At 55.1% G+C, this 27,307-nt stretch overlaps 1 protein-coding gene and 1 long non-coding RNA gene across 5 annotated transcripts; one reads left to right on the top strand and one right to left on the bottom strand.

Moving 5' to 3' along the window:
• The first annotated feature begins 756 nt into the window (after positions 1-756).
• Atf6b (activating transcription factor 6 beta) lies at positions 757-8,757 on the top strand. Of its 4 annotated transcripts, none has more exons than XM_006255983.3 (17): positions 757-1,003; positions 1,348-1,427; positions 1,862-1,940; positions 2,211-2,302; positions 2,708-2,843; positions 4,063-4,148; positions 4,264-4,375; positions 4,483-4,748; positions 5,136-5,321; positions 5,421-5,512; positions 6,276-6,452; positions 6,600-6,707; positions 6,842-6,935; positions 7,120-7,190; positions 7,321-7,432; positions 7,563-7,647; positions 8,149-8,757. In XM_006255983.3, exons 1-17 carry the CDS (start codon positions 784-786, stop codon positions 8,376-8,378), a joined length of 2,226 nt encoding a protein of 741 aa, XP_006256045.1. In that variant the 5' UTR covers positions 757-783; the 3' UTR covers positions 8,379-8,757. The 4 variants fall into 4 exon arrangements, 3 of the variants coding, with proteins under 3 accessions (XP_006256045.1, XP_063135429.1, NP_001002809.2); XM_063279359.1 differs by having other exon boundaries at positions 4,264-4,399; positions 7,123-7,190; NM_001002809.3 differs by having other exon boundaries at positions 906-1,003; positions 4,264-4,399.
• Positions 8,401-15,070, bottom strand: LOC120098978 (uncharacterized). Its single transcript, XR_005497807.2, has 3 exons — positions 14,838-15,070; positions 14,266-14,442; positions 8,401-13,827 (listed from the first exon to the last, which is right to left on the bottom strand). It is a non-coding gene; the product is annotated as an uncharacterized LOC120098978 (long non-coding RNA).
• Positions 15,071-27,307: the final 12,237 nt, after the last annotated feature.

The raw sequence follows: 27,307 nt of genomic DNA, 5'->3' as shown, positions 1-27,307 counted from the left end.
GGATTAACTGTGGCAAACGCAGAACTTCCGGATGTCAGGACCTTGCATCCTACGGAAGTGGAGTTACAGATGATTGCGAGTCACCGGGTGTGGGTGCTGGGAATGCAATCCAGATCCTTGCAAGAGCAATACACACGCACACACACACACACACACACACACACACACACACACACACACCACTTGGTTTTTCGAGACAGGGCTTCTCTGTGTAGCAACCCTGGCGGTCCTGGAACACACTTTGTAGACCAGGCTGAGATCCTCTTGCCTCTACTTCCTCAGTGCTGGGATTAAAGGCGTACACCGCCGCCACCTAGCCTCAATAAGCACTTTTTAACTGCTGAGCCATCTCTCATTCCAGATGCTGGAACTTTTTTTTTTTTTTTTTTTTTTTTTTTTTGGTTCTTTTTTTTTCGGAGCTGGGGATCGAACCCAGGGCCTTGCGCTTCCTAGGCAAGCGCTCTACCACTGAGCTAAATCCCCAACAAGATGCTGGAACTTTACTCATCCATCCATCCACCCACTCCATTCATTCATTCATTTATTATGCGTGTATTGGTGCCTTCGTGAGCTTATGGACACCACGTGAGTGCAGTTGTTTGCAGACTACCGCTCAACCATCAACTCTCTAGCTCAGATGCAGGCACTGTAAGTGCTAGGAACTACATTTCCCACAAGGTTAGTCTCTGGGACCTATACAGCGCGTGCGCGGTCTCGACTGGCCCCGGTAAAGTGATCAGGTTTCCATTGGCCCGGCATGTACAGTCATTGCTCCTTCGTGTCATGTGTTCAGCAACCAAGCCTCTGACTGGTCAGCAAGACTTCCGGGACACCCGGTTTTTCCTCAACGAGCTCACGGATTTGCCGAGGCCCGGAGGAGGCGGGCCCGAGAACCGGCTCATGGTGGGGGGTGGGGGGAAGATGGCGGAGCTGATGCTCCTCAGCGAGATCGCCGACCCGACGCGCTTCTTCACCGACAACCTGCTGAGTCCGGAGGACTGGGGTGCGCGGAGTGAGGCTCCGGGGGAGGAGCGGGCTGTGGCTCGCCATGGGCCAGAGGCACGCGGGAAGGCAGCGGAGGGTGAAAGAGGAAGGCTGGGCGGACGCCGAGCCCATCTCTGAGGGAGCGCGCAGCGGGGCTCGCCCTTCCCTGGGATGCGGGGGAAGGGAAGATCTTGGCCTCCCCCGGAGCACGGGGCTGCCCGGGGTCAGGGGAGAGGGGCTGGACGCCTTAGGGTGTCTGGCTGTGCGAGTGGGCGGGCGGTGGGTCTGGCCTGGCCGAGCCAATGAGGAATGGAGGAGCTGGGGCTGGCGTGAGATCCTCCTGACACGCGGGCCTCCCTGCAGACAGCACCTTGTACAGTGGCCTGGATGAAGTGGCCGAGGAGCAGACGCAGTTGTTTCGTTGCGTGGAGCAGGATGTCCCGGTATTGCTACCTCAGAGTTTCTCTTATAACCCTTGGTGGCGGGAGGGCGACCCCAAACTTGGAGTCCTCACCAAGCCACAGTTCATCTGCTCTTGTTAAACCCGAAAATCACGTGGAGAATTACCAGTTTCAAGGGTCCAGTGATCTAATTGGAGCAAGCTTTATTTTAGAGTCGCACCCGGGTCTGGCCAGCTAGGTCGGGATTTTAGAAAGCAGCCCCTTCTGGGTTTTTGAGGTCCCTCTTTGGGGTACAGTTAAAAAGATTGACAGCCGTGTGTTATAGGGGCGAGAGAATTGATTGAAGCGGCAGACCAGCAGTTTTGTAAACTATGGGGCCTTGATCCAGTGGGCTTCTTAATTTGCAAGCTATGTTGCTCCTGCTTTGGTGTCACACTTTCTCACCTTCCTGCCTTCTAATTTGCCCCACCGCTTAGTTTGACAGCAGCTCTCTGGATGTGGGGATGGATGTCATCCCCCCTGAGCCCCCTTGGGACCCTCTACCCATCTTCCCAGGTAAGGCATCAGTAGGATTTCCCTCATCTTGCCAAACACCCTTCTCTTCCCTTTGCTGCCCATAAACTAACATCCCCATGGCCTCGGGTACACCCCATCTGCCCCTCCCTGTGACCCCGGTGTGTGGTGTCTGTCCATACTCTCCTGCCCCACCTCAGCACTGCTCTACAAGCAGTGATAGGCTTTACTCTTTGGTTATTTATTTCTGCAGTGTTGGCCAAGCTTCATCCCCAGACTTCTCTGTTTATTCCCCAACTTTTCTCCCTGCAGATCTTCAGGTGAAGTCTGAGCCGTCCTCTCCCTGCTCCTCTTCCTCCCTCAGCTCAGAATCCTCACATCTTTCCACAGAGCCCTCCAGCCAGGTGAGAGCCATCTCCCCCCTGGTTCTCCGTGGCTCCACTCACGCTGAGTCATGAGGCGGGTGGCAGTTTCTTCTTAGCCACAGCCCCCCTCACTCTCTGTCCTCCCAGTCTGGTTGCGTAGAAAGGGCCTTTTGAATGTACAGAGACGGTAAGAGAAGGGCTTGGGAAAGCAGTTGACAATGGCCGAGACTGTGCAGGCTGTTCTCGCCCAGGCTGCCCACTGTAATGTGATATGTGCGATCGTGAATAGAAAATAGGAAGAACATAGAGCCTGGGGTAGCCTAGGTAGGGGTCAGGACCATTTAGAGCAGGGCGTATCTGCTTGGCGGGTTGTAACTCGGGTCTCCGTTCTTACTCTCTCGGTTTCTTTCCTTCTGCCGCCCTGTTCCGCCCTCACTCTCACAGGTTCCTAGAGTAGGGGAGGTGCTGCAGGTAAAGATGGAGTCCCTGGCACCCCCGCTCTGCCTGCTGGGAGATGATCCAGCGTTCCCCTTTGAAACAGTCCAGATCACTGTGGGCTCTGCCTCTGATGATCTCGCAGGTAATCACAGCTTGTCGCTGACCTTAAGAACTGCCACTGCCACCGGGGGTGGGGAGTCAGGTGGGGGGGGGTGGCGGCACACACCTTGAACCCCGGCACTCGGGAGGCAGAGGCCAGAGTACAGAGAGGAACAATCTCAAAAACGAAGGAAGTGAAACCAGAGTACTGAACATGAGGACATGAAAAGTATAGCCCCAGCATGTGGGAGGAGTGCCGGCCTGGTCCACAGACTGAGTTCTAGGACAGCCAGGGCTGCACAGAGAGATGCCGTGGTGGAAAGCAAAAAGAAACAAACCAAAAATAAAATAAGATAAAAACTAGCCAGAGGGGAGGGGTCAGGAGAGACGGCTCCAGGGTTCAGAGGGTTACTGACTGCTCTTCCAGAGGACCCAGGTTCAATTGTGGGTACCACATGGTGGCTCACAAGTGTCTCACAGGGGAGCCGAGGTCGTCTTGCAAAATGCTTATGCTCATGAGATAAAGAACTTAAGGAGAATTGGACAGGAGAGTGAACCTGGGTTTGCCAAGCCTGCCCTTGCTCCGGAGTCTTCCACAGCAGTGCACAGGGGCTGTGAGAGAGAATAAGGGGGGAACGAACATCCCTGTGTGAGAGAGCTGCTGAAATAGAAAGGAAGGTGGGGGTGGGAGGAGCCTTAGAAGTCGGGATCACATGGGGGCTGGAGAGATGGCTCAGTGGTTAGAGCACTGACTGCTCTTCCAGAGGTCCTGAGTTCAATTCCCAGCAACCACATGGTGGCTCACAACCATCTGTAATGAGATCTGATGCCCTCTTCTGACCTGCAGGCATATATGCAGGCGGAATGCTGTATACATAATAAATCTTAAAAAAAAAAAAAAAAAAAAAGAAGTAGGCTCCCGGTCTCTCCTGGGGGGCACCTGTAGTACTGTAGCCAGATAAAAGGAGAATTAACCCTCATCTCCCTTCATCTTCAATATTTATCTACCCGCCAGCTGCTGCTGCTTTTAAGATGTATTTATTTTATGTGTATGGCTATTTTGCCCGCATATGCACCATGTGTGTGCCCGATGCCTCCAGAGATCAGGAGAGGGCATCGGGTCCCCTGGGGTTACTGACAGCTGTTAGCGACCATGAGGACTCTGGGACCAGTCTCCTCCAAGAGCAGCGAGTTCTCTCTACCACCGAGCATCTCCTCAGCCCCTGATAGCCGGCTCTTGTGTCTTTTCCTGCCTCCCTCAGATATCCAGACCAAGCTAGAACCCGCCTCTCCGTCTTCCTCTGTCAACTCCGAGGCCTCCTTGCTGTCAGCAGACTCTCCCAGCCAGGTGGTGCTCTCCTGTGCAGCCCAGCAACCTTCTCCAGGGGTGTGGGAAGTGTTCCCTTGACCTCCTGCTCCATCCCTACACTCCCAGCTAATCTCTCTGGACTGCCCCCGTGTAGGCTCTTATAGGAGAGGAGGTTCTGGAAGTGAAGACAGAGTCTCCGTCCCCTCCAGGGTGCCTCCTCTGGGATGTCCCAGCCTCTTCACTTGGAGCTGTCCAGATCAGCATGGGTCCGTCCCCTGATAGTTCCTCAGGTAATGGGGTCTCCTGACCCTGGGCTTCCTGTTCAGAGGCCTCATGGTGATGCTATCCCTTCCTTCCCCTTCTCTTCCTTCAGGGAAAGCTCCTGCCCCTCGGAAGCCTCCACTGCAGCCCAAGCCTGTGGTGCTAACCACAGTTCCGGTGCCACCTAGAGCTGGGCCTGCCAGCACTGCTGTCCTTCTGCAGCCCCTGGTCCAGCAGCCCGCAGTATCCCCGGTGGTTCTCATCCAAGGTGCTATCCGAGCCCAGCCTGAAGGGCCAGCTCCGGCAGCCCCTCGGCCTGAGAGGAAGAGCATTGTCCCAGCCCCTATGCCGGGGAACGCCTGCCCGCCTGAAGTGGACGTACGTGCTGGGGAGGCTGGGCAGGCTCTGTCACGGGAGGGAGGAGAGCGCTCTGTCCTGGGCAGCAGTGTGGTGAAGGGAGCTAGTGTGCCAGTTAGAAAGCCGAGGGTGTGGGCGGCCTTTGCTGTTCGTGGTGTTAGGTGCCTAGGCGTGCTTTTGTAGCATACAGAGGGGACATCACGCTTGGCCCAGGACACAGGTGGCGTCCCAGTGGAAAGCCAGGTCACTAAGGAGAGGATTAGCTGGCACCGTGGTCCTACAGTCTCACTTGTCCCACACTGAGGACCAGGAGGGCCCTTTCTCTGTGGGGGAGGCAGGAGAGTGGCCGAGAGCTGTGGGTGGGCGTGTCTAACTCATCCTCATTCCCAACCCCGCTGGCTGGCGAAGGCGAAGCTGCTAAAGCGCCAGCAGCGGATGATCAAGAACCGGGAGTCAGCCTGCCAGTCCCGCCGCAAGAAGAAGGAGTACCTGCAAGGCCTGGAGGCCCGGCTGCAGGCCGTGCTGGCCGACAACCAGCAGCTGCGCCGGGAGAATGCTGCCCTCCGGCGGCGGCTGGAGGCCCTACTGGCAGAGGTTGGCCTGTGCTGTGTGCTGCCCTTGGAGAGGGGCGGGGCCAGGCCCTGGGGTAACTACCCTCACCTCCTTCCCGTGTCTCCCTCGGTGCTGCTGCAGAACAGCGAGCTCAAGCTGGGGTCTGGAAACAGGAAGGTTGTCTGCATCATGGTCTTCCTTCTCTTCATTGCCTTCAACTTTGGGCCTGTCAGGTGAGACCCTCACCACCTCCCTGCGGCCTCTGGATGGAGCTGAGCCTCGCGGCCGCCCACTAAATTACCTGCTTGGCCTGGGCAGTGTGCTCCCACTTCCACAAACGTCTCTGGCCCCCCAGCCCTAATGCTGTACCCAACAGCCATTGCTGTTGCACTGTTTCCCTCGGAGGGGGGCGTGGCTGTGGGTGGGTGTGGTGGCGGTGTTGATGAGAAGTGACTTCAGGGGTGGGGATTGCCTCAGTCAGTCAAGTGCTTGGCTTACCAGCATGAGGACCGAAGTTTGATCCTCCCAACTCACATTTTGAAAACAGCCGATTGTGGTAGCGTGCACTTACACGGCAGTGGGAAGAGAGAGTCAGGCAGGTCCCCAGGGCTCACTGGCCATTGGTGAGTGACAGGCTGCTGAGACAGTGTCTCAAAAGTAAAATAAAAAGGTGCACATGTATATACGTGTGCACAGGTATAACATAGCTATGCACATATATATTACACACACACTTGCGCGCGTGCACACACACCCCGCTGTCCCTGACATGCCCATGCAGATGGCTTACGGCCTTACTGGCTGCTATGGATTAGAGGATCCATTCTCCTTTCCTGCTTCCTGAGCCTGTGAGGTTGGCACCCTCTCTACTTCCTGCTCACTGAAGGGAGACGCAGCCGTGTGCAACAGGTGGTGCCTGCCTTGGGTGCACAGCCCTGACTGGTACCAGACAGCTGAGAAAGCTTGTGTGCTTCACCTTCCCACTCCCGCCCACAGCATCAGCGAGCCACCTCCAGCTCCCGTCTCTCGGATGAGCAGGGAGGGACCCCGACCCCAGAGGCACCTGCTGGGGTTCTCAGAACCAGGGCCAGCTCACGGCATCGAACCCCTCCAGGAAGCTGCCAAGGGCCCTGAGGAGCAGCAGCCCAGCCCTGCAGGCAAGCCCAGCTTCAGGTGAGAAGCAAAACGGCCCTGTCTCTAAGAAGTCGTCCTGGAGCCTGCCCGTGCATGGCGTAGAGCCAAAGTTGTTCCTGGTCCAGGAGGCTTCGAGCTGCTCTGTGCTGTGGGTCTCTGGTCACTGCCTCCTCTGCTTCACTTCAGAAACCTGACAGCCTTCCCCAGTGGGGCCAAGGAGCTGCTGCTGAGAGACCTGGACCAGCTCTTCCTTTCCTCTGACTGCCGCCATTTCAACCGAACTGAGTCTCTGAGGTGTGCACAGTCTGTCCTTTGAAGCCTCCACAGACAGCCCAGCTGTCCTGCATGGAAAAGCCAGCTCCCCTGCCTTCTCAGGCCTGCTTGTGGGTCCGGAGTGCCTACTTAGAGGTGGTGGCCTATCTCCCTAGGCTTGCTGATGAGCTGAGTGGCTGGGTCCAACGTCACCAGAGAGGTCACCAGAGAGGTCGTCGGAAGATACCTCATAGGGCCCAGGAGAGACAGGTAGGAGCCAGTGGGCGGGCCAAGGGAGGTGAGAGGAAGACAGAACTGTGTCCTTGTAGAGATTTCAGGGGTTCTTCGGGAACATGGAGGAGTGGCTAGGAGATGGCACCAGCTTCCAGGGACCGCCTGTCTCTCTCCCTCCTCCCTTTACCCTCTTCAAATCTTTAGATACTTCTCCTTCCAGAAGTCTCAGCTACGGAAGAAGTCCCCTCCAGTGAAACCAGTCCCCACCCAACCTCCAGGACCCCCTGAAAGGTAAGTCCTGGGTAAGTACTTCTAAGTGCGGTCGCTAGAAAGAGCTGTACCCCAGGAGGCACTGCCATTGTTCCAGAGGAGTATGCTGTCCTCTCAGCCAGGCCTCCTAAGTCTGCCCTCACCTGCCTAGGGACCCCGTGGGCCAGCTGCAGCTCTACCGCCACCCAGGCCGCTCACAGCCGGAGTTTCTAGATGCAATTGACCGGAGGGAAGATACCTTCTATGTTGTCTCCTTCCGAAGGGTGAGCTCCTGTCATGTGTCTGTCACCCTGGGTCCCCAGTCATATTCTTTAGTGGGAGGTTAAAGAGTAGAGCTGGGGAACCTGTTAGTGTGTCTTCCACTGCCACCCAGCATGGCCCTTCTGCTCCTAGGACCACTTGCTGCTCCCAGCCATCAGCCACAACAAGACATCCAGGCCCAAGATGTCGTTGGTGATGCCAGCCATGGCCCCCAATGGTAATTCTTCCCTCTGGCTGGCTATGGGGAAGGTTCTGAAATCTAAAACTGAAGAAGGAGAGATCCAGCAGGGGGCGCTGAGGGAGAAAGTGCGTGGAAGGGTGATCCAGAGAGACAAGGCTCTGAGAGGCTCGGAACCAGGGGAAAGATAAAGTCAGGAGATGTGGGCCTGAAATTGAGCGTTGAGACCTCAGGAGTCTGAGGTAGGGGATGGGGAAGTCCAGGTTCCACAGTGAGACCCTTTCTCAGCCAGACCACAAACTGCTCTGACAGGTGGCTAGGCAGAGAGGGTGAGCTGGAGCCTGCTAGACCTTGTCACTTGGCTTTTCTTTCTGGGCATCCTCTCCCGTGGGCCCCTTATTGTCATTTACTTTCCTATGCCATCCCTGTGCCCTCACTCGGCCTGTGGGTTGCCTCTGCCTTCCTCCTCTTCAGAACTTTCTAACCGTCTTCCTCTTCTCACTCCAACCACCACCGTCTGCCTCCCCTCCCTTCTCACAGAGACCGTGTCAGGCCGGGGGCCCGCTGGGGACTATGAGGAGATGATGCAGATTGAGTGTGAAGTCATGGACACCAGGGTGATTCACATCAAGACCTCCACGGTGCCCCCCTCACTTCGGAAGCAGCCGTCCCCGTCCCCAGGCAATACCACAGGTGGCCCCTTGCCAGGCTCCGCAGCCAGTCCGGCCCGTCAGGCCTCCCGCCAGCCCCTCTACCTCAATCATCCCTGACTTCTTCAGCCCATATTGGCTTAGAACCGGGTTGGGGAGCCTGATCCTGGGGCTCGGGGCAGTTGGTAAAGGAAGGTGGGGTGTGGGGATTAAGCACTTGGCGGGACATGGGTGGGTGGTTCACCTCTCTTCTCACTCTCTCCGGAATATAGAGCTCCTCTGGTTCCTGCACCCCCAGTCCTCTTTCTCCGAGGGCACTGCGTGAGGGTGGCTCCTGTACCCTCTTCTGTACCTGTACCTTTATCTATTCGGGAGTAAAGGTGGGACTTGGTCCCCAGGTGGGACAAGGGATGGTCTCGGGTGGCACAAGGCAGTTATGTGTGTGCATATCTTTTTTATTATTATTATTAAATAAACAACTTGGAGGGGTGTAAAGGAAGGGTGGCCGCCGTCCTAGTGTGTGACTGGTATAGGGCAGCATCAGAGGACCCAGTGCTGAAGATGGCATGGTGGGTGGGACGGAGCCAGACTCCTGTCATCCCCGCACCCCACCCCTGCAGCTCTAGGGCATGTCTGTCTAGCTGTCTGTGGCGTGACAGCGATAGTACAGATCACCAGAATGTGTCTGAGTAAACAGGAAGGACAGGGGGCCCCACGCCCTTCAGGGTGCACAGCAGCTCCTGCCCTCACTCTGCCGCAGGTCCCCCTTGCTTTCCAGGGTGAGCTGTCCATACAAACAAAGGCGTGGGGGCCAGAGGGCTGGAGCCCGGGAAGGCGGGGTCCTGGACGGGCAGGAGGGAGAGAAGGAAGGGGCATGGCATGGGACATCCTCTTGGCTCTGAGCTGAAGAAGACAGACCTGAGGGAGGTCCAGATGGATGGAGACAGTGGGTCAGGCAGCAAGGAAGGGCTGTGTGCTCCGAGTGGGAGGAAAGGGACCAGATCCAGAGGAGGGCCCCAGCCCGCTGACTGCTGGGTCCCCTGCCATCGTTCCCCTTGCAGCAGTGCCTTAGGCCTGACCCTACAGGAGTGGCCTGGGTCAGCTGGAGGGTGTGAGCTGGACCTGGGCTCCAGGCCCAGATGACTGGACAGGGGCTGCCTGGCTCTAAGCCCAGCCCTGGAGGAGGGAGGAAGGACCTCACGTGTCCAGCCAGGCTTTCCCTCCGCCCTTTACCCACCCCTTCTGTGTTTGGGGTGAAAACAGACGGGGAACCATGGCAACCTGGAACAGGGCTCCCAGGAACTCAGCCTCTCCTCTCTCCAGAGGGCAACTCTGGTCCATAGCCACCTCCTGTCCCAGGATCCCTGAGCTCCTTACCCAGGGAGTGAGGGAAGCAGATGGCCTGGTCCTGGGCCCCTTCATGGCCCCACATTAGCTGATGTCCTTAAACACCTAGGCCCTGCCTCTTAAAGATGTGACCCACCTCCCTACTCTTGAGGGTAGCACTGTGAAACTTGATGCTTGGGCTGTACTATTGGGCCCTGCCTCTGTCCTAGATCTGCTTAAAACTTGCACCCATCACTTCCTTGACCCATTTGGGAAGGGTGCTTCCCAAGTGCTGGCTCCCTACACTGAGGGCTCTGGAATGGTCCCCCTGGACCCCTTCTGAGTGGTGGAAGACTGGGGCCCTCAAACATGTCTTGGTTGGGGGAGAGGCATCCAGGGGGCTGAGGAGAGATGCAGAGAAGACCCCAAGGAACTATGAGCCCAGAGCGCCCTGGGTTGCAGGGCGGCAGGTGCAAGTGGACTCGGCTGCTGCCCTGCAGGCCAGTACAGGTTTCCTCCTGTCCACTGTGCTGTCCAGTGCTATGTCAGCATGCCAGGCCACTGTCAGGCTGACACATAAACACCCCCTTCCTGTCCCAGACCCTCTGCTTCCTGGTCGGCTCTGGGCTCATAGTTCCTTGGGGTCTTCAGTCTGTTGTCCCCGCCCTGCTGTCTCTGAGCTTCTCCCTTGCCTTCACCCTCTGCCCACTGATCTGCTGCCTGCTTAGTTCTGTGTCCCTTCCCAGTTTTTGTCATCGTCCTGTTCCTTGGTCTTCGCATCTCTTCCCGCCAGCCCTGTACTGTGGTCTTGCTCTGTCCTGTCCTCTCTCCTACCCACTCCACGGTCCGACCTCCTCGCCCTGCCCCTCCACCTCTACTCTCCCCCTCATGCTTCCCTCCCCCCCTACACTCCAAGCTCGGTCCTCTCCCTGGCTGTGGGGGCCAGGACTGGGGAGCCCAATGTTTGCCTCATCATTCTGCTATGGCTTCTGGATACAGCACATCTGGATCCCGGGGCCCAGATGTGTGGTTGCCACAGCGACCTCAGTCCCTCTGGTAAATACAGGCGCCCACCCGCTCCAGAGCGGAGAACAAAACAATTGTGTGACTTTCTTTTGTCACGAGATAGAAATGTCCTCCCTCCCCCTCCTGTCTCCCCACACCCATGTCTCCAGGCTGAGAGTTTGAAGGCCCCAGACCCTTCTTGCTGCAGTGTCGGAGCCCTGTAGCCTCTTCCGTCTTCTCAAGCTCTTTCCTTCCCAGGTTCCCCTTACCCTGCCACTGAGCGCTCCACCTTGCATGTTGGCCACGCTGACCCGACCCCCGTCTTAGGCAGTGTCTTGTCTACACAGTAACTGGGCAAAAGGAGAAACGTCAGAAGCCCATGTTCTTTGTCATTCCTTCTCAAAACCTTTGAAGAAGCCACTTCAGTCCTTCCCAGAACTACTGTTGAGGGAGTGAGAACAGGCTCTGGAATTGGCTGCCTACTCCACTAGCCAAGCCCAACAGCGCCCACGAGCCCTGTCTCCTCACTGAAGGATGAGGGGAAGTCTGTGCTGAGCTAGGCAGCCACATACAGACGCCAGGTCCTGTTTCCTGGAAGCCAGGTCCTGTTTCCTGCGCTTGCTTCCCTGGGACACTTCCTCAGCTCACCCTCTGGCCTCTCTTCACTCTCTTCTGTGCCCTCAGTCGCCCTTACTCTTCTTGGTCAAGTTCTCTCTCTTCCCTGCCTTTGAACTCGAAGGGTCATTCAAGGATACAGTGCTCAGAGCCAAAGACCCCTAGAAGAAGGATCCTGGGAACAGCCAGCACACACGCGGTTCTGGACAACCCTGTGACCTTGCTGCCCGCAGGACACCTCACTGGAGCCGCCTCAGCTGCTGGCTTTCCTGCCCCTCCCCCAGTACCCATGGGCTAGTCGACTGTAGGGGATTATTTCTGTTAGTCAGTCTGGCCTCCTGGGGAGCCGTTCACACTGCTGGTCCTTCAGGACTAGTGGAGTTTCCCTTTCTTTCCACGTTCTCCTCTGCACTCCTCCTCTCTCGCCTCTCTCCACCTCACGGTCCCTACCTGTGATCCCCCAGCCCCTTAACTCAAACTGGACCTCTTTCTATTCCTCCCAGTAATTGGCTATCTACAGTTTTGTTTAACCAATAGTTTTAACTCGAGGGGCAAGGTTTGCATACCTCACTCAGCTCAGTGTATGTGAGGCCACAGAGCAGCACCAGACCCCTCCCCCCAGATTTCCATTTTTACATACATAAAAAATCTCTTACAATAATAAGCAACATACAGTAAGGACAATTATGAAACAATTACGTTGCCTCCCAAGTTATCCGATTGGTTAATGAAGATGCTTACAGCCTAGGCTGCGCAGAAGAGAGTGGGAAGGGAGGGTGGGGTAGGAGCAAAGGTTCCTGGGCTTGGAGTCCCAGGCAGGACTCAGGAGATCGAGGAGGAAGAAGGAAGCTGCCATGGGGTAGGCGGGTTATGAGCTCATTTCATGAGGGCTGGCCTGGTAGAGTAGGAGCTGCCCAAGTGGGACATGGCAGTGACACCTCAGGGTCACCACAGGGAAGCTGACAGAATCCCACAGAGGACTGATAACCGCCCAGCTCTAGTGCTTTGAGCTTATTATAAGCCTAAAGGTTTCTGTGTCTTTATTTGGGAATATATGTGCTCTAAGTGGGGTAGAAACCCCTAAAAATATTTAAAGGGGTTTTAACAGTCTTCAGATAAATATCCACAACAGTTGACCTTCATTCCCGACAGTGAGGTCCGGTAAGGTTTGCTGCTTTGTGGACATGGAAAAGCAGAATTTCCCAGGAACCTGGGGTCCGGGAGGAAATGGTTCCAGACAATCATGATTTCACACTTGCAGCTGTATCAGCATCCAGTCCCTTCCAGATGTCTTGTAAGCACATGAGTCGGAGCCCTACATTCCCGTGTGGAGATCCCAGCATCCAGCCCCCAAGCCATCTTCCTGACTGGATTCAGTTGACTTTCCTGGCCACTTACACAGCCAACTGTATTTAATGGTGACCCTACTTCCTGAATAATAAAGCTATGGGATGGGATGAAGGGATAGATATGTTAATGATCCTACTCCAAAACACCGGGCGATCAAGAGCCACACTGCCACCTGGTCTTCCTTGCAATGGAATGCAGCTTGAAGACCTCCCTCAATTCCCCCGGAGACCTGAAGAAGCTGTCACCTACTCACGGCTCTGGGGGACTCTGGCCAAGGCAGAGGAAGGAAGCTAAGTCCAGCTCTATCCCAAATGCTGACTTCATCTTCCCCATCAAAGCCAGGAAAAAAAAAAAAGCCAGCCACACACCCAAGCACACGGTACACCCATGAGGAAGGTCATGCGTGCTGCTGGTCTCAGCCACATGGTGCTGGTGGCAGTGGCCGAGGTCACATGCTGTGTCAGCCTGCTTCCTCTCAGGCACACCTGTGACCGGAGATGTGATCTGTGATGCAGACACTTGTGGCACCAGATACATGTGGGCCCCTTCCAGTCCCTTCACCATTGTCTGACTGGGCTAAGGTGTGTGCACACCTTAAGGATACAGTTGCCGTGGAGTAGAGTTAGCTCGGTGCTCAGTGCGCTAGTGGGAGGTGGCTTTCCTCAGACTGTCAGTCGTCCAGTGGCTGAAGTCCTATCAGTGCCTTGTTAGGGAAGTACTTGGCTAAACATCAGTTGCTGCCTCTAGCTGCTTGGTTACCTCTGTTACAACCCCCTGAGCTTCCATTTTTCCTTCCTTATCTCCACACGTCCCCCACTACTTTCCCAAGCTGAATGTCCTGGTGTTCAGCCAAGCCTCTGCCCAGCCTGTGCCCAAGTCTCACTCGCTGTTTCTCTAGGAATTTGCTGAGTTGGGAGAATGGAACGGGGCAGAGATCCGAGCTGAGAACCAGAGAGGAGCTGGGCAGAATGGGCAGTGACCGGCCACTCAAGCCTAAGCAAGAGAAAACAGAGGAAGGGGCCACTGGGTACGGCACAGAGGGCGAGGAGCTCCAGGAATGATCTCAAGTTGGAGATCAAGCTTGAGTGTGTGGGTCACCTCTTGATTCTGCTTCTGCTCCCTGCATGGCACAACCCTAGGCAAGTTTAGGGCTGAAAAAAGGGATACTGAACAACACGTGCGGTAAATAAAACCCAAGTTGTAGTGGCAGCTAGGACGCAGTGGAGGGGAGCTTGGTGGTCGGAGGGACGGAGACCGGCCTTGAAGAATGGTGCTGGTGGAAAGGAGAAAATGGGTTAAAGAGAAGGGATGGAAGGAAGGGCACAGAATGGTGGGGGGTGTCGTCAGGTTGCTCAGAAACTAGGGTGTGAGGAGGTTAAAGTGAAGTGGGCGAAGAACATGGGTGGCATAAAAAAAGAAGCAGAGGGGTTGACATGAAGGTATGGGGGGGATACTTGTCTTGGACAAGGAGGGGCTGGTGGGAGGGGCTGGAGGGGACAAGACCTGCCCTATCTCCGCTCCCCTCCCTGACCTCACACTGGTCCTCCCCTTCTCCTCCCCCTGCTTGCTGCAGGCTCCCTGCCTTTCTGTCGAGGCTGTGAGATCAACAGTCCTGGCAGTGGCTCCCAGAGCTTCTGCTGCAAGAGACCAGTGAAGGGTTCCCCAACTCCGCCCCCCCCCAAGGGTCCAGGGCTGCCAAGGCAGTGCTTACCCTGCCTGAGACGCTTCCCTTACTGGGGTTGGGACTGTGCAGGTTCAGAGGTGTAGCAGCCAGCACAAGCCACCAGGCTCTCCAGGTAAGTAGCAGAACTCTGGGGAAACCAGAGAAGGGAGAAGTGGAGGGTTTCTCTTCTGCGCTGCTCCGTCGCTGAACTCGTGGTGGGAGTGCCTTCCAGGACAGAGAAAATGCAAGTAGACCCTGGAGGTGTGTCCAGGCAGGAGAAGGCAGTGTGCGGTGTGTGCTGCGTGCACCAAGGTTTGGAAGGGATGCCAGTAGCTGAGAGGGCCTGGGAACTGTGGGACTCCAGGAGTCAGGCTGATCTGAGGAGCTGCAAGGAGACTGGACTGAGCTGTCCAGCCGCACGTTGTGGGAAGCACTGTGGATTTTGAGTGCTGGGGTTGTAGTTGCTGAACCTGGTACCAGGATGGGGCAGAAGAAGCAGTTTCCCCATCCTAGATGGCATTTCTTCAGCTAACTGTGCAGGAGTTATGGGATCTGAGAACAAGGTCTGGGGAGGTCCCGGGCTTTTAGAGGTGCTGAAGTGGAACCTAGTGAGGACTCACGGGCTGGGAAGGGCTCAGAGCTTGCAGAGACGATCCCATAACTTGTTCTTGGCGAGGGCTGTGCACCCATGACTCACGGTTCAGCGGGCCTACAGAGGCTGACTGATGTCCCCACAGGGCACAGGGCTGGGTCTTCATTCGGTCCCCCTTCCAGGCTCCCTGCTTCTGTGCTCCTGAATCTTCCCACCCACTCCCCAATACACGTGACGGGCCCCGGGTGGGGCGGGCGGGGCCTCTTATCTCGCCTGGAAAGAATTTAATGGCTTAGAAACAACTGGAAGCGGAACTGAGGGGGGCTACTGGGAAGCGAATAAGCGACCAGGAAACTGCAGCCCCGCCCCTGCTTCCCGGATCTCAGCCCCTTCCCGCTCTCCCTGGCTGCTTCCAACCCCTGGAGACCTAGCACTTCCATTAGTCAAACTTTCTTCCTCTCAAGTCCCGGCCTCTGATGCAGGACCAGAACCTATCTTCCTTTCAGTCACTGAGGGTCCAGAAATCTTTTCTCTTAATTTTTCCATTCCTGCGGCCCCTGTACTTTCTCCCCAAAATAAGAAGCACTGGGATTCCCCCAGCTCCTTCTCTCTTTGGAACCCTCTTCTCAACTTCTTTCAGCCCAGTATCTGAACCCCCTCTCCATTTTCTCATGCCTCCACCTCTCATTGCAAGACTTTGCTGGGGGTGGGAATGGCAGGTAGAGCTGGGTATGGAGCGGAATGGAATGGAACCAGACCCTGGAACACCCTTCACAGACATGTGCTCCTTTCCCACCCGGTAGGACCAATGGTCCCCAATGAGTAAAGTGTCAATGTTGGCCCCGTGCTGAATACCAAGGGTGCTGAGTCACAGTTTGGGAAGATGCCCCCACCCTGTTGGTCCTCAAAGCACGGGAGGATGCCAAGAGGGTGAGGCCAGCCCCCCAACATACTTCAGAGAGGCATAGAGGGAGACACAAGAAACACCCAATTCTTTGTTTGCCCAGTGCCAAGAGAAGGGTCAAATTTTTCCAAGTGTTGGGAAGGGAAGCGGGGGGGGGGGTGTTGATGGCGCTCTCAGGAGGGGAGGGAATGAGGCTCTGGGCCTCACCTGTCTACAAGACCAACATCGATGAAGCCAATGGGGTTTCTGTACTTCTTTTCCAGCTGCAGAGAGCCCTATGGCCTATACCAGCTGTTCTTAAGAGACTGGGGTGTGGAGGGAGCAGGAAGCGCATACCCTCTGCTCCCCACTTGGAAAGAGCAGCTCCTTGTGCTGTCTACGGCAGCTGCCCTCTGTGCCGATGTAATCCACTTTCTTAGACATCCACCCGTGACCAGGCCTGGGTGACCAGGAATGGAGCAGCTACAAAACGGAAATGGAATGCCTAAGTGGCCCATCCTCCTGCAAAAATACTGCCTCATTCCCGTTGCTGGTGGACTCATGCACAGGTGCACCTGTATCTGCGTCTACGGACACATACGGGTATCCGCATGTGCCACACAGTGTGTGCGAGCATGGTGCGGGGGCATTTTCTGGTCCCTAAGCACAGAGTGACAGGGAGGGTAGGCCAGAGCCCCCTCCCAGCAATGGCTGTTTTCTAAGCGGGAAGCAGCCTTGTCTCTGGCCCCCCTTTGTCTGGGGCAGGCACTTCACATGGACAGTCTGTCCCATGTCTCCCTCTTTATGTTAGACTTTGAGCCAGTCTTAGGCAGCCCAGACTATTCTTTTTTTGTTTGTTTGTTTGTTTGTTTTTAAGATTTATTTATTATATATGAATACACTGTCTTCAGACGCACCAGAAGAGGGCATCAGATCTCATTTACAGATGGTTGTGAGCCACCATGTTGTTGCTGGGATTTGAACTCAGGACCTCTGGGAGAGCAGCCAGTGCTCTAACCACTGAGCCATCTCTCCAGCCGCAGGCTGTTCTTAAATCTGCTGTGTAGATGAGCCTGCCCTTGGCCTGCTGATCCCTCTGCCTCTACCTCCCAAGTGCTGAGATGACAGGTGCGTGTCACCAAACCTGGCTATGTGATTCTGGGGATCAGACCTGGAGCCTCCTGTATGCTAGGCAGGCACCCCAGCAACTGAGTGGCATTCTTCTGCCTCAAGGCCACCAGCCATGAAGCAGCTCTGAAAACGCTTTTCTCTTTGGCCCAGAGGAATCCAGGATGTGTGTCTGTTGGAAGAGGGGGAGTCACAGCCCTTCCTCCCTGGCTGGTCAACACTCCCACTGTTCACTCTGCCTCCTGCCCTCTCAGCCTCTCTGTTCCAGAGGACCTGGGCATCTGCCAACATGGCTCAACCGTCACCCTAGTTCAAGCCCAGCCTGCCTCTTCCTGCCTCATGTTCAAGCCCTTTCTCCTGCCTCAGACCTTTCTTCTCAAACCGTCTCTCCAGTTGTCTCAGAGTCTAAACCCCATCCCTTCGATTTTATTTTTCCCCCACACAAAGCGCCTTGGCTTTCTGTCTCAGAGCTGGAACCTTCCCCTAGCACCTACGAGGCCCCTGGGCTTAATCCGGGCACAATAAAAAAAAAAAACAATTAAAGTATAGATAGGCATGTAAATAAACAAATACCTTCAAGGGCCAGCAAGATGGCTCAGCAGGTAGAGGTGCTTGCGGCCAAGCCTGGTGACCTGAGTGTGGAACCCACATGGCAAGAGGAGGAAACGGACTCACAAAAGGTGTCCTTCAGCCCCCATATTGTCAGAGTGGGATGTGCATGTCCATGCACGAAATAGTTCGAATGTGGCAAAAACGTAAAGATTAAAACTGCCCTCCCTCCTCACGTCTGTGCCCCCTGTCTGACATGCTGACCCCAGGCTGGCATGCTGCCTTCGAGCTCCAGCCCCCTCCACTTTTGGCCTTTATTTTTAGATCGCTGTAGGAGACAGTGAGTTCCTTTATGTGCGGTCATCTATATATCACCATACTCCGCCGCCCGTATTTGCTCTGCCTCTATCTCTCCAGCCCTTGCATTTTTTGAGATGGGGCCTTACAGTGTAGCCCAGGCTGGTTTTGAATTCCTGCCTCTCCTGCCTCAGCCTCCCAAATCCTGAGATTAGAGGTGCAATCTCTGAGTCCAGCACAAAAGGAAATGTTTTTAGCGCCCCAGAAATCCCACATCAATGCCCTCTTCTGGCCACCCTTTCCCCCACAACACTACACCCACCTCACTCCCAGCTCAAAACTGCAAGCTTCTTACCTTCTCCCTTTGAACTAACATTTCTTTACTTTCTTTCTTTTAAAAGAACTTGATGTGGACTCTCTCTATGTAGCCCAGGCTGGCCTGGAACTCACTATGCAGTCCAGGATGGCCCCCTAAATTTACAGAGATCCACCTGCACAGGTGTGCACTACCGCATCTGCTCAAACGTTCTTTAATAAATTACCCAGCCTATTTCTTCTCTGTCTAGCTTTCATAATTGGTTAAGAGACATCAAGAGTATTACACTTAGTAGTACACGAACTGTAGTCCACGTAGTGCATATAAGCCACGGTTAATTCAACAAATCTGCTGATACGAGACACCTGGTAGTTTCCCCTCAGGGGCTGTGGTTGCCCGTTCTGCTACCTTGTCCTAGGAGTCGCCGTAGGGTCATTAGCTTTGCATGTGTCCAGCTTTATCCCACCATACATATCCTGCTTGTACCATCTGATCCTTCCAGGGTTCTCCCCTCCTGGCTATTGACCCTGCAATGGTTCCTACTGGACTTCTAGCCCAGACACTGTCCGTGGTCCTAGCCCTGACCTTGGTCCTGTTCTTGACTCTGGCCTTAGTGCTAGCCCTGGGCTTAGATTTGGGCTTTGCAACCATCATTAAAGTCAATAAATATTTAGGGGGCACAAGGATGTGCTGGATGGAGCAGCCGGTGAGAGCAGAAATGGTTGGTGTAGCGAGGGGCACGAGAGGCAAGAGAGCAGCGGTCCCACGCTTTCCCCACAAGACCACGGATTGTTACAGTATTAGCCAGAACCGTGCAGTGTGTCAGGCATCCTGGTCAGGAAGGCTTCTCTGGGTGATATCGGTTTGAGACCAGAGGTTCATTGGGTTTAGCGAGGAACTAGGAGAGTGAAGTGTTGACTGAAGTGATAAATGAAGTTCACCCGTTCCCTCGTGGGGGGATGGGTGGTGAGGTGGCTCAGTGGGTAAAGGCACTGACTGCCAAGGCTGATGACCCGAGTTCAGTCCCCAGCACCAAAACAACAGAAGGAGAGAGGGCTGGTCTATTGGACATCGCATGCTTCGAAAAGGAAAGAGACGGCCAGCTTACTAATTTTGAGGAACGTTCAGTAAGATGAAGCAGATCTCCCCTAGATTTCTGTGGGAGACCATGGGAGTTGTTCGGTTATTTTGAAGGTGGTGGGGAAGCCATTTGGCGTGGATTACAGCACTGAATGGGGAAATAGGAACAGAAAGTGTAGAAACGTGTGGTGGCTGGAGCGCTGCTGCGATGTCGGGCAAGGATTTGTTCTCAGTCACAGGGTTTGATTTCAGACAGTGCTCTGTGTGTGACTGTGCACACGTCTGTTTCACCCTTACCCGGGGCAAGGTACAGGAATCCCAGAAATCTTCTGCCTCCTTCCAGCCTGGGGTATCCCTAACCGTAACCCCATCTTATCTCCTAAAGCACAATGCCTTCTTGTGCGCCCACAATAAGTAACGTCATTTGGAACATTTTCTTTCCAAGTCTGGCTTCCTTTGCTCGGCACACGCATGAAATTCATCCATGTCCTGTGTAGAAAAGAGGAAGGTTTGTTTGTTCGTTTTGTAATACTCCGTCTCTGTCATCATTCATCCAGTCTGGCTGGGGTTTCAGTGAAAGTAAATAAACCGTGTGTCCGTGTCCGTGTGTGTGTGTGTGTGTGTGTGTGTGTGTGTGTGTGTCTGTGTGTCTGTGTGTCTGTGTGTCTGTGTGTCTGTGTGTGTATGTATGTGTATGTGTGTGTATGTGTATGTGTGTGTGAGTATGTGTGTGTATGTATGTGTGTGTATATGTGTGTGTGTTTGTGTGTGTATGTGTGTGTATGTGTGTGTGAGTATGTGTGTGTGTATGTGTGTGTATGTGTGTGAGTATGTGTGTGTATATATGTGTGTGTATATGTGTGTGTGTTTGTGTGTGTATGTGTGTGTATATGTGTGTGTATATGTGTGTGTGTTTGTGTGTGTATGTGTGTGTGTATATATGTGTGTGTGTATGTGTGTGTATATGTGTGTGTGTATGTGTGTATGTGTGTGTGTATGTGTGTGTGAGTATGTGTGTGTGTGTATGTATGTGTATGTGTGTGTGAGTATGTGTGTGTGTGTGTATGTGTGTGTGTGTGAGCTCCCCTAGAGTTGGAGTTGCAGGTACTTGTGAGCTGCCCAGCCTAGACTCTGGGAACCTAATTCAGATCCTCTGTAAGAGCAGCACACACTCTCAACCTCTGGGCTATCTTTTCAGCCACAGGAGTTTTCTTTTAGATTTTATGTATGTAAATGTTCACGTGTGCCACGTACCCTCGGAGGCCAGAACTTGACCTGGTTGTCCTCTTCTGATTCTCTCTACCTTATTCTTTGAAATAGGGTTCCTGAACCTGGAGCTCACCCATTGGGCTAGGCTTGCTGTCCTGCCTCCAGCTCCTGGGAAATGGGCTGACATGCATGCACGGAGCACCTGGCTTTCATGCAGAGGCTTTTATGTGCTTTAATGAGCACAACTACTTTACCAACGGATGTGTCACCACAGCCTCTACTTCAGATATTCTCTCTCTCTGTGTCTCTGTCTGTCTCTGTCTGTGTCTCTGTCTCTCTGTCTCTGTCTGTCTCTCTGTCTCTCTGTCTCCCTCTCTCTGTCTCTGTCTCTCTCTGTCTCTGTCTGTGTGTGTCTCTGTCTGTCTCTGTCTGAGTCTCTCTGTCTCTGTCTGTCTCTCTGTCTCTCTGTCTCTCTCTCTGTCTCTCTCTCTCTCCCTCCCTCCCTCCCTCTCTCTCTTATGTTTACCTAACACATCATTTTCTCCCAGCCCATGGAGCGTCTTCTTTTCTTACTGATGTCATTTGATGACCAGATGTTTTCAATTCTTGAGTTAGACATGCAGTCCCAGGGGCAGAGTCCTTACCCAGCCTATTCCATCCCAGCACAGAGGAAGTCCGTCTGGGAGAGAGGTTGTCAGTCCGCCAGGGGAACCATTGCTTTTCCTTTTGTGTTTAGGACCACGATCAATCTCACAGACGTTTCTGCATTTTCATATAAGGTAGAGACCAACCCTTTCAATCATCTTCAAGCGATGCAACACTATTTATGTCTTTGATTTAGTTATTGTTTTGTTTTTATGTGCCTGAGTGTTTTGCCTGCGTGTACGTCTGCGCACCACTTGTGTGCAGTGCCCGCTGAGGTCAGGAGAGGGCATCAGATCCTTTGGAACTGGGCTTATAGAGGATTGCGAGAGGCCATGTGGGTGCAGGGAACTGGACCCGGGTCCCCTACGAGAGCGTTAAATACTCTCAAGCTCCTAGACATCCCTCCGGCCCCACGCTTTCTCTTTTTAATTTCCATAGTATCTTAGTTGTAAATCAACTGACCACACATACATAGGCCATTTTCTACTCACTCCACTGTGAGTCCCCCGGTACAGTAAGCCTTGGAATCTGGCGGTTCTGAGGGAGCGGTGTAGTCCAACGCTTTAGGCTTATCCCTGACTGGCTTACAAATAAATGAGACTCCAACTATGAATGGCTTTGACAATTCCTAGGGAGTCACCCCGAATCTGCTGTTCTAACTGTTGGCCTGGGTGCCCCCTAACAGAGCACCCCTGTTTCTCCTGGAGATGGTCATCCTCCAGCTCCCTCACGAAAGCTCCCTCTCTCTTCTCTGGGTCTTATTTACTTGTAAGCTGGTCGAGAATAAGCTTAAAGTGGGGGCCGCACTACAGAGAATTGTGCTGTTTGTTTGTTTGTTTTAAAAAGTTATTTATTTATTTTATGTATAGGAGTATGTTGTAGCTGTCCTCAGACACACCAGAAGAGGGCATTGGATCCCATTACAGATGGTTGTGAGCCACCATGTGGTTGCTGGGAATTGAACTCAGGACCTCTGGAAGAGCAGCCAGTGCTCTTAACCACTGAGCCATCTCTCCAGCCCAAGTTGTGGTTTTTAGTGGGAGACATTTGAGCTTATAAAAAAAAAAAAATTGAAAGGCTACATGCTCGGAACCCCTTTCTTCCTACTGGGTTGCCTCATCCTCCTTTGATCTGAGGGTTGGTGCCTTGTCTTATTGTAACTTACTGTGCCCTGTTTGATTTATATTCCTGGGATGTCTGCTCTTTTCTGAAGGGAAATGAAGGGGGAGTGGATCTGGGGAGAGGGAAGGCGGGGTGAGGAACAGGGAGGAGTGGAGGGAAGAGAGGCTGTGGATGGGATGAAATGTATAAGGGGAAGAACTTTTAAAGAATTAAAAGGCAAGATGGGTATGGTGGTGCACACCTCTGATCCCAGTACTCGGAAGACAAGGTCAGGGAGGGGAGTCTCCAAGTTTGAGGCCAGCCAGCCTGGTCTACAGAGCAAGTTCCAGGACAGTCAGAGCTACACAGAGAAACCCTGTCTTGAAAAACCAAAACCATGGGCTGGAGAGATGGCTCAGCGGTTAATGATCACTGGCTGCTCTTCCAGAGGTCCTGAGTTCAATTCCCAGCAACCACACGGTGGCTCACAATCATCTGTAATGGGATCTGAATGCCCTCAGTGACAGCTACAGTGTTCTTATACATAAAATAAATAAATCTTCAGAAGTCAGAAGAGCATTCTAGACACAGGGAACAAAGCACAGAGGGCCTTCGAGTAGTGTCGGGTGAAACAGGGAAGACGGTGAGCAGATGACATCAGAAAGCGACACTGCCCAGAGAGGACACAGACCAGATCTGCCCAGAGAGGCTGGCCCTCCTTTAGTTTTGGGTTTTAATCCGTGGGGGAGTTGAGTTTATTGCTGGTAGGTGTTCTGCTGATGTGCGCTGGAGATGAAGGGAAACGATTCTGTCCCCTTCCTGAGTCGGTTCTCACACTTGTTTCCCCTCCCCTCCCCGCTGCAGCCTCCTGAACCATGGCAGCACAGTGCACCCCGTCTATTCTGACCGTCCTGGTGTTGCTCGGCACAGCCAGAGGGGGCCCTTTCTCTCCTCGGTCCAATGTGACGCTCCCGGTGCCACGGCCCCCGCCCCAGCCAGGAGGTCCTTCTTCTCAGCTATACGAGCACACCGTGGAAGGAGGAGAGAAGCAGGTGGTCTTCACCCACCGCATTAACCTGCCCCCTTCAGCTGGTTGCGGCTGTCCACCCGGCTCTGAACCCCCGGTGCCTGCTTCAGAGGTGCAGGCCCTGAGGGTCCGGCTGGAGATCCTGGAGGAGCTGGTAAAAGGGCTTAAGGAACACTGCTCAGGAGGGTGCTGTCCCACAGCGGCCCAGGCTGGCACAGGTGAGCGCTGACTGGGGTGGGGAGGGGAGGGAAGAGGGTGGGGATGGGAGAGCTAAAATGGCCTTCTGGAAATAGGCTTCCCATAGGATACTTACACGGGCTGGGTCTCACTTCTTACTACTCCAGGCCAGACGGATGTGCGCAGCCTCTGCAGCCTCCATGGTGTCTTTGACCTGAGCCGCTGCGCTTGTTCCTGTGAGCCTGGCTGGGGTGGACCCACCTGCTCAGACCCTACGGACACAAAGACACCCACCTCGGCCCCGCCCTCAGCCTCCAAGGCCTGTCCGGAAGACTGCAACGACCAGGGCCGCTGTGTCAGAGGACGCTGCGTGTGTTTCCCCGGCTACAGTGGCCCCAGTTGTGGCTGGCCCTCTTGCCCTGGAGATTGTCAGGGGCGCGGGCGCTGCGTGCAGGGTGTGTGCGTGTGTCGCGCGGGCTTCTCAGGCCCTGACTGCAGCCAGCGCTCCTGCCCTCGTAACTGCAACCAGAGAGGACGCTGCGAGGAAGGCCGCTGCGTGTGTGACCCCGGCTACTCTGGTGAGGACTGTGGGGTGCGGAGCTGTCCCCGGGGCTGCAGCCAGAGGGGCCGCTGCGAGAACGGCCGCTGCGTGTGCAACCCTGGCTACTCCGGTGAGGACTGTGGGGTGCGGAGCTGTCCCCGGGGCTGCAGTCAGAGGGGCCGCTGCGAGGATGGCCGCTGTGTGTGCGATCCGGGCTATAGCGGCGAAGACTGCAGCGTGAGGAGCTGCCCATGGGACTGTGGCGACGGAGGGCGCTGCGTGGATGGCCGCTGCGTGTGCTGGCCCGGGTACTCGGGCGAAGATTGTAGCACGCGGACATGCCCGCGTGACTGCCGTGGCCGAGGCCGCTGCGAGGACGGGGAATGTATCTGTGACCCAGGCTACAGTGGCGACGACTGCGGCGTGCGGAGCTGCCCTGGGGACTGTAACCAAAGGGGCCACTGTGAGGACGGCCGCTGCGTGTGCTGGCCCGGGTATACCGGAGCGGACTGCAGCACGCGCGCCTGCCCACGGGACTGCAGGGGCCGCGGGCGCTGCGAGAATGGCGTGTGCGTGTGCCACGCGGGCTACAGCGGTGAGGACTGCGGGGTGCGCAGCTGTCCCGGGGATTGTCGCGGCCGTGGGAGCTGCGAGAGCGGCCGCTGCGTGTGCTGGCCCGGGTACACAGGCCGAGATTGTGGCATGCGTGCCTGTCCTGGTGATTGTCGTGGGCGCGGGCGCTGCGTGGACGGCCGCTGCGTGTGCAATCCGGGCTTTACTGGCGAAGACTGTGGGAGCCGTCGGTGCCCTGGAGACTGTCGAGGACATGGACACTGCGAGGACGGCGTGTGCGTGTGCGCCGTGGGCTACTCGGGCGACGACTGCAGCACGCGCAGCTGTCCCAGCGGCTGCAGAGGCCGCGGCCGGTGCCTGGACGGGCTCTGTGTATGTGACGAAGGCTACTCGGGTGAGGACTGTAGCGTAAGACTGTGTCCACGCGACTGCAGCCAGCATGGCGTGTGCCAGGATGGCTTGTGCGTGTGCCATGCGGGCTACGCGGGCGAAGACTGCAGCATTCGCACCTGCCCGGCCGACTGTCACCGGCGTGGCCGCTGTGAGGACGGGCGCTGTGTGTGCAACCCAGGCTACACCGGGCCGGCATGTGCCACCCGCACCTGCCCAGCTGATTGTCGTGGCCGTGGGCGCTGCGTGCAGGGAGTGTGCGTGTGCTACGCTGGTTACAGCGGTGAGGACTGTGGACAGGAAGAGCCTCCTGCCAGTGCCTGCCCCGGGGGCTGTGGGCCGCGGGAACTGTGCCGCGCTGGACAATGTGTTTGTGTTGAGGGCTTTCGAGGCCCAGACTGTGCCATCCAGACGTGTCCGGGTGACTGCCGGGGCAGGGGAGAGTGTGTCCAGGGCACATGCGTCTGCCAAGATGGCTATGCTGGGGACGACTGCGGAGAAGGTGAGCCAGGCGCCTTCTCCAATGCGCGGGGGCAGGAACGAGGGTTCTGGTAGCAGGAGCCTGAGGCTTAGGGACCTAGAGGAAGAATGGAGAGAGTTGTTCCCGGTACAGTGAGGGAGGGGTCAGTCAGAAGGACCCCGACCACCAAGGGTAGTGGAACCACAAGCGCATGCCAGTAGAAAGTCTGACCTTTAGATTTCTGGGAAGAGGGTTTCCTTTAAATTTTTATGTTCAGGACATGGGGGAAATTGAGGGACCTGTGTTTGGGCAGTGGTGGCCCTGAGTGACGGTGGGGACGGGGGTGTGTGGGGGTGGGGTGGGGTGTGTGGGGTGCCGCTCCTGGCTAATCAGTTTGTCCTGTTCCACTCTGGACAGAGATACCGGCCATCCAGAACATGAGGATGCATCTCCTAGAGGAGACAACAGTCCGGACGGAGTGGACACGGGTTCCGGGTCCTGTGGACGCCTATGAGATCCAGTTTATCCCCATGGTGAGGCAAGATGGGCAGTGTTGGGGGAGGGAGGGCTCGCCTCATGCAGGAGTCACACTCATGGTACCTGAGTCTGCTCCAAATGCCTTCTTAGGCTGCCCGAGCCTGGCACAGAGGCCTCAGCATAGGTCTGTGGCAACTAGGGTGTTGATGGTGATGGTGGGCTCACCACTCCTGGCTGTTCAGTGTATGTCAGCCACTGTTAGGGTCCCCCCCCCTTTTTTTAAAAAGATTTATTTATTTTATTATATATTAGTACACTGTAGCTCTCTTCAGACACACCAGAAGAGGGCATCAGATCCCATTACAGATGGTTGTGAGCCACCATGTGGTTGCTGGGATTTGAACTCAGGATCTCTGGAAGAGCAGTCAGCGCTCTTAACCACTGAGCCATCATCTCTCCAGCCCTGCTGTTAGTCTTTGCTGCTGAGTCCACGTCAGTCCCCATTCTGCACCCATCCGTTTGCCTTGGCGGGGCACCAGCACAGGGTACAGGGTGCTGTCCTTGCTTCCTGTGCTCAGGCATTCTTCTCAGGCAAACCCCCAGCGCCTCTGCCATGCTGTGCTCTCAGACTCTTTACTGATCTCTGCCTTTCTGTACATGCTTCCCAGACCGGGAGAGAGCCACTGGCTGACTGTGGACCTGCAACATTTTCTCGGGTTCTATTTATGAACCTGCACTCAACACAGACTCTCTCTGTGGTTTCAATTCTGTCTGTTTATCTTTTGTTGTTGTTGTTGTTGTTGTTGTTGTTGATGATGATGTTGTTGTTGTAAATCTCGAAGGAGCCCAAAGCAGAAACATTTAGAAATGAAGGAAGAGTGGGACTTTGATCCCAGCACTCGTGGGGCAGAGGCAGGTGGATCTCTGAGTTTGAGGGCAGCCGTTTCCAGGACAAGTCAGGACTACGCAAAGAAACTCTGTCTCAAAACAAACAGCCCAAACAAATAAATAACAGGCCCGGGGGGGGGGGGCAAGAGAAAGGAAAAAATATAGATAAAAGCAAAAAGGAAGGAGAGAATGAAGGGAGAGAGGGGAGGAAGGAGGGATGGAGGGAAGGAGGGAGGGAGGGAGGAAGGAAGGGAAGGAAGAGAGAGGAAGGGAAGAGAGAGGAAGAGAGGGAGAAAGGGAAGAGAGGGAGGAAGGGAAGAGAGGGAGGAAGGGAAGAGAGGGAGGAAGGGAAGAAAGAGGCCAACAGCATTTAGCCGCTTATCCCTTTAGTCTATATATAGGTTTTGCCTTAGGCTCTGTTTAATGTTATTGTTCTCGGTTTAGGCCAAGCTGTCTGGGCCACAGCAATAACTCTGAGTCGTGAGCCCGTTTTCCCAGCCCCCCTGTCATCGAGGCATTTCTCCCAGCATTCTTCTCTGCCTCTAGCTTGCTCCTTTGGGAGCTCAGTAAGGATGAGATTGAAGCTATGGCCTCTCCCTGGGAACCGCCAGGACACAGTCTGTCACTGCCCGTCCTTTCTCCCACTTCTCAGTAGTCATCTGCCCTTTCCCACTTCTTCCCCCAAACGGTGGGCAAGACCACACTTGTATCCCCAGATGGAGCTCTAGACAGGCACACTCGCTGGCCCTCGCTCGAG

This window comes from Rattus norvegicus, chromosome 20 (genome assembly GCF_036323735.1).
Source record: "Rattus norvegicus strain BN/NHsdMcwi chromosome 20, GRCr8, whole genome shotgun sequence".
In the NCBI taxonomy this organism is placed as follows: Eukaryota; Metazoa; Chordata; class Mammalia; order Rodentia; family Muridae; genus Rattus; species Rattus norvegicus.
This window is presented reverse-complemented; position numbering and strand designations above follow the sequence as displayed.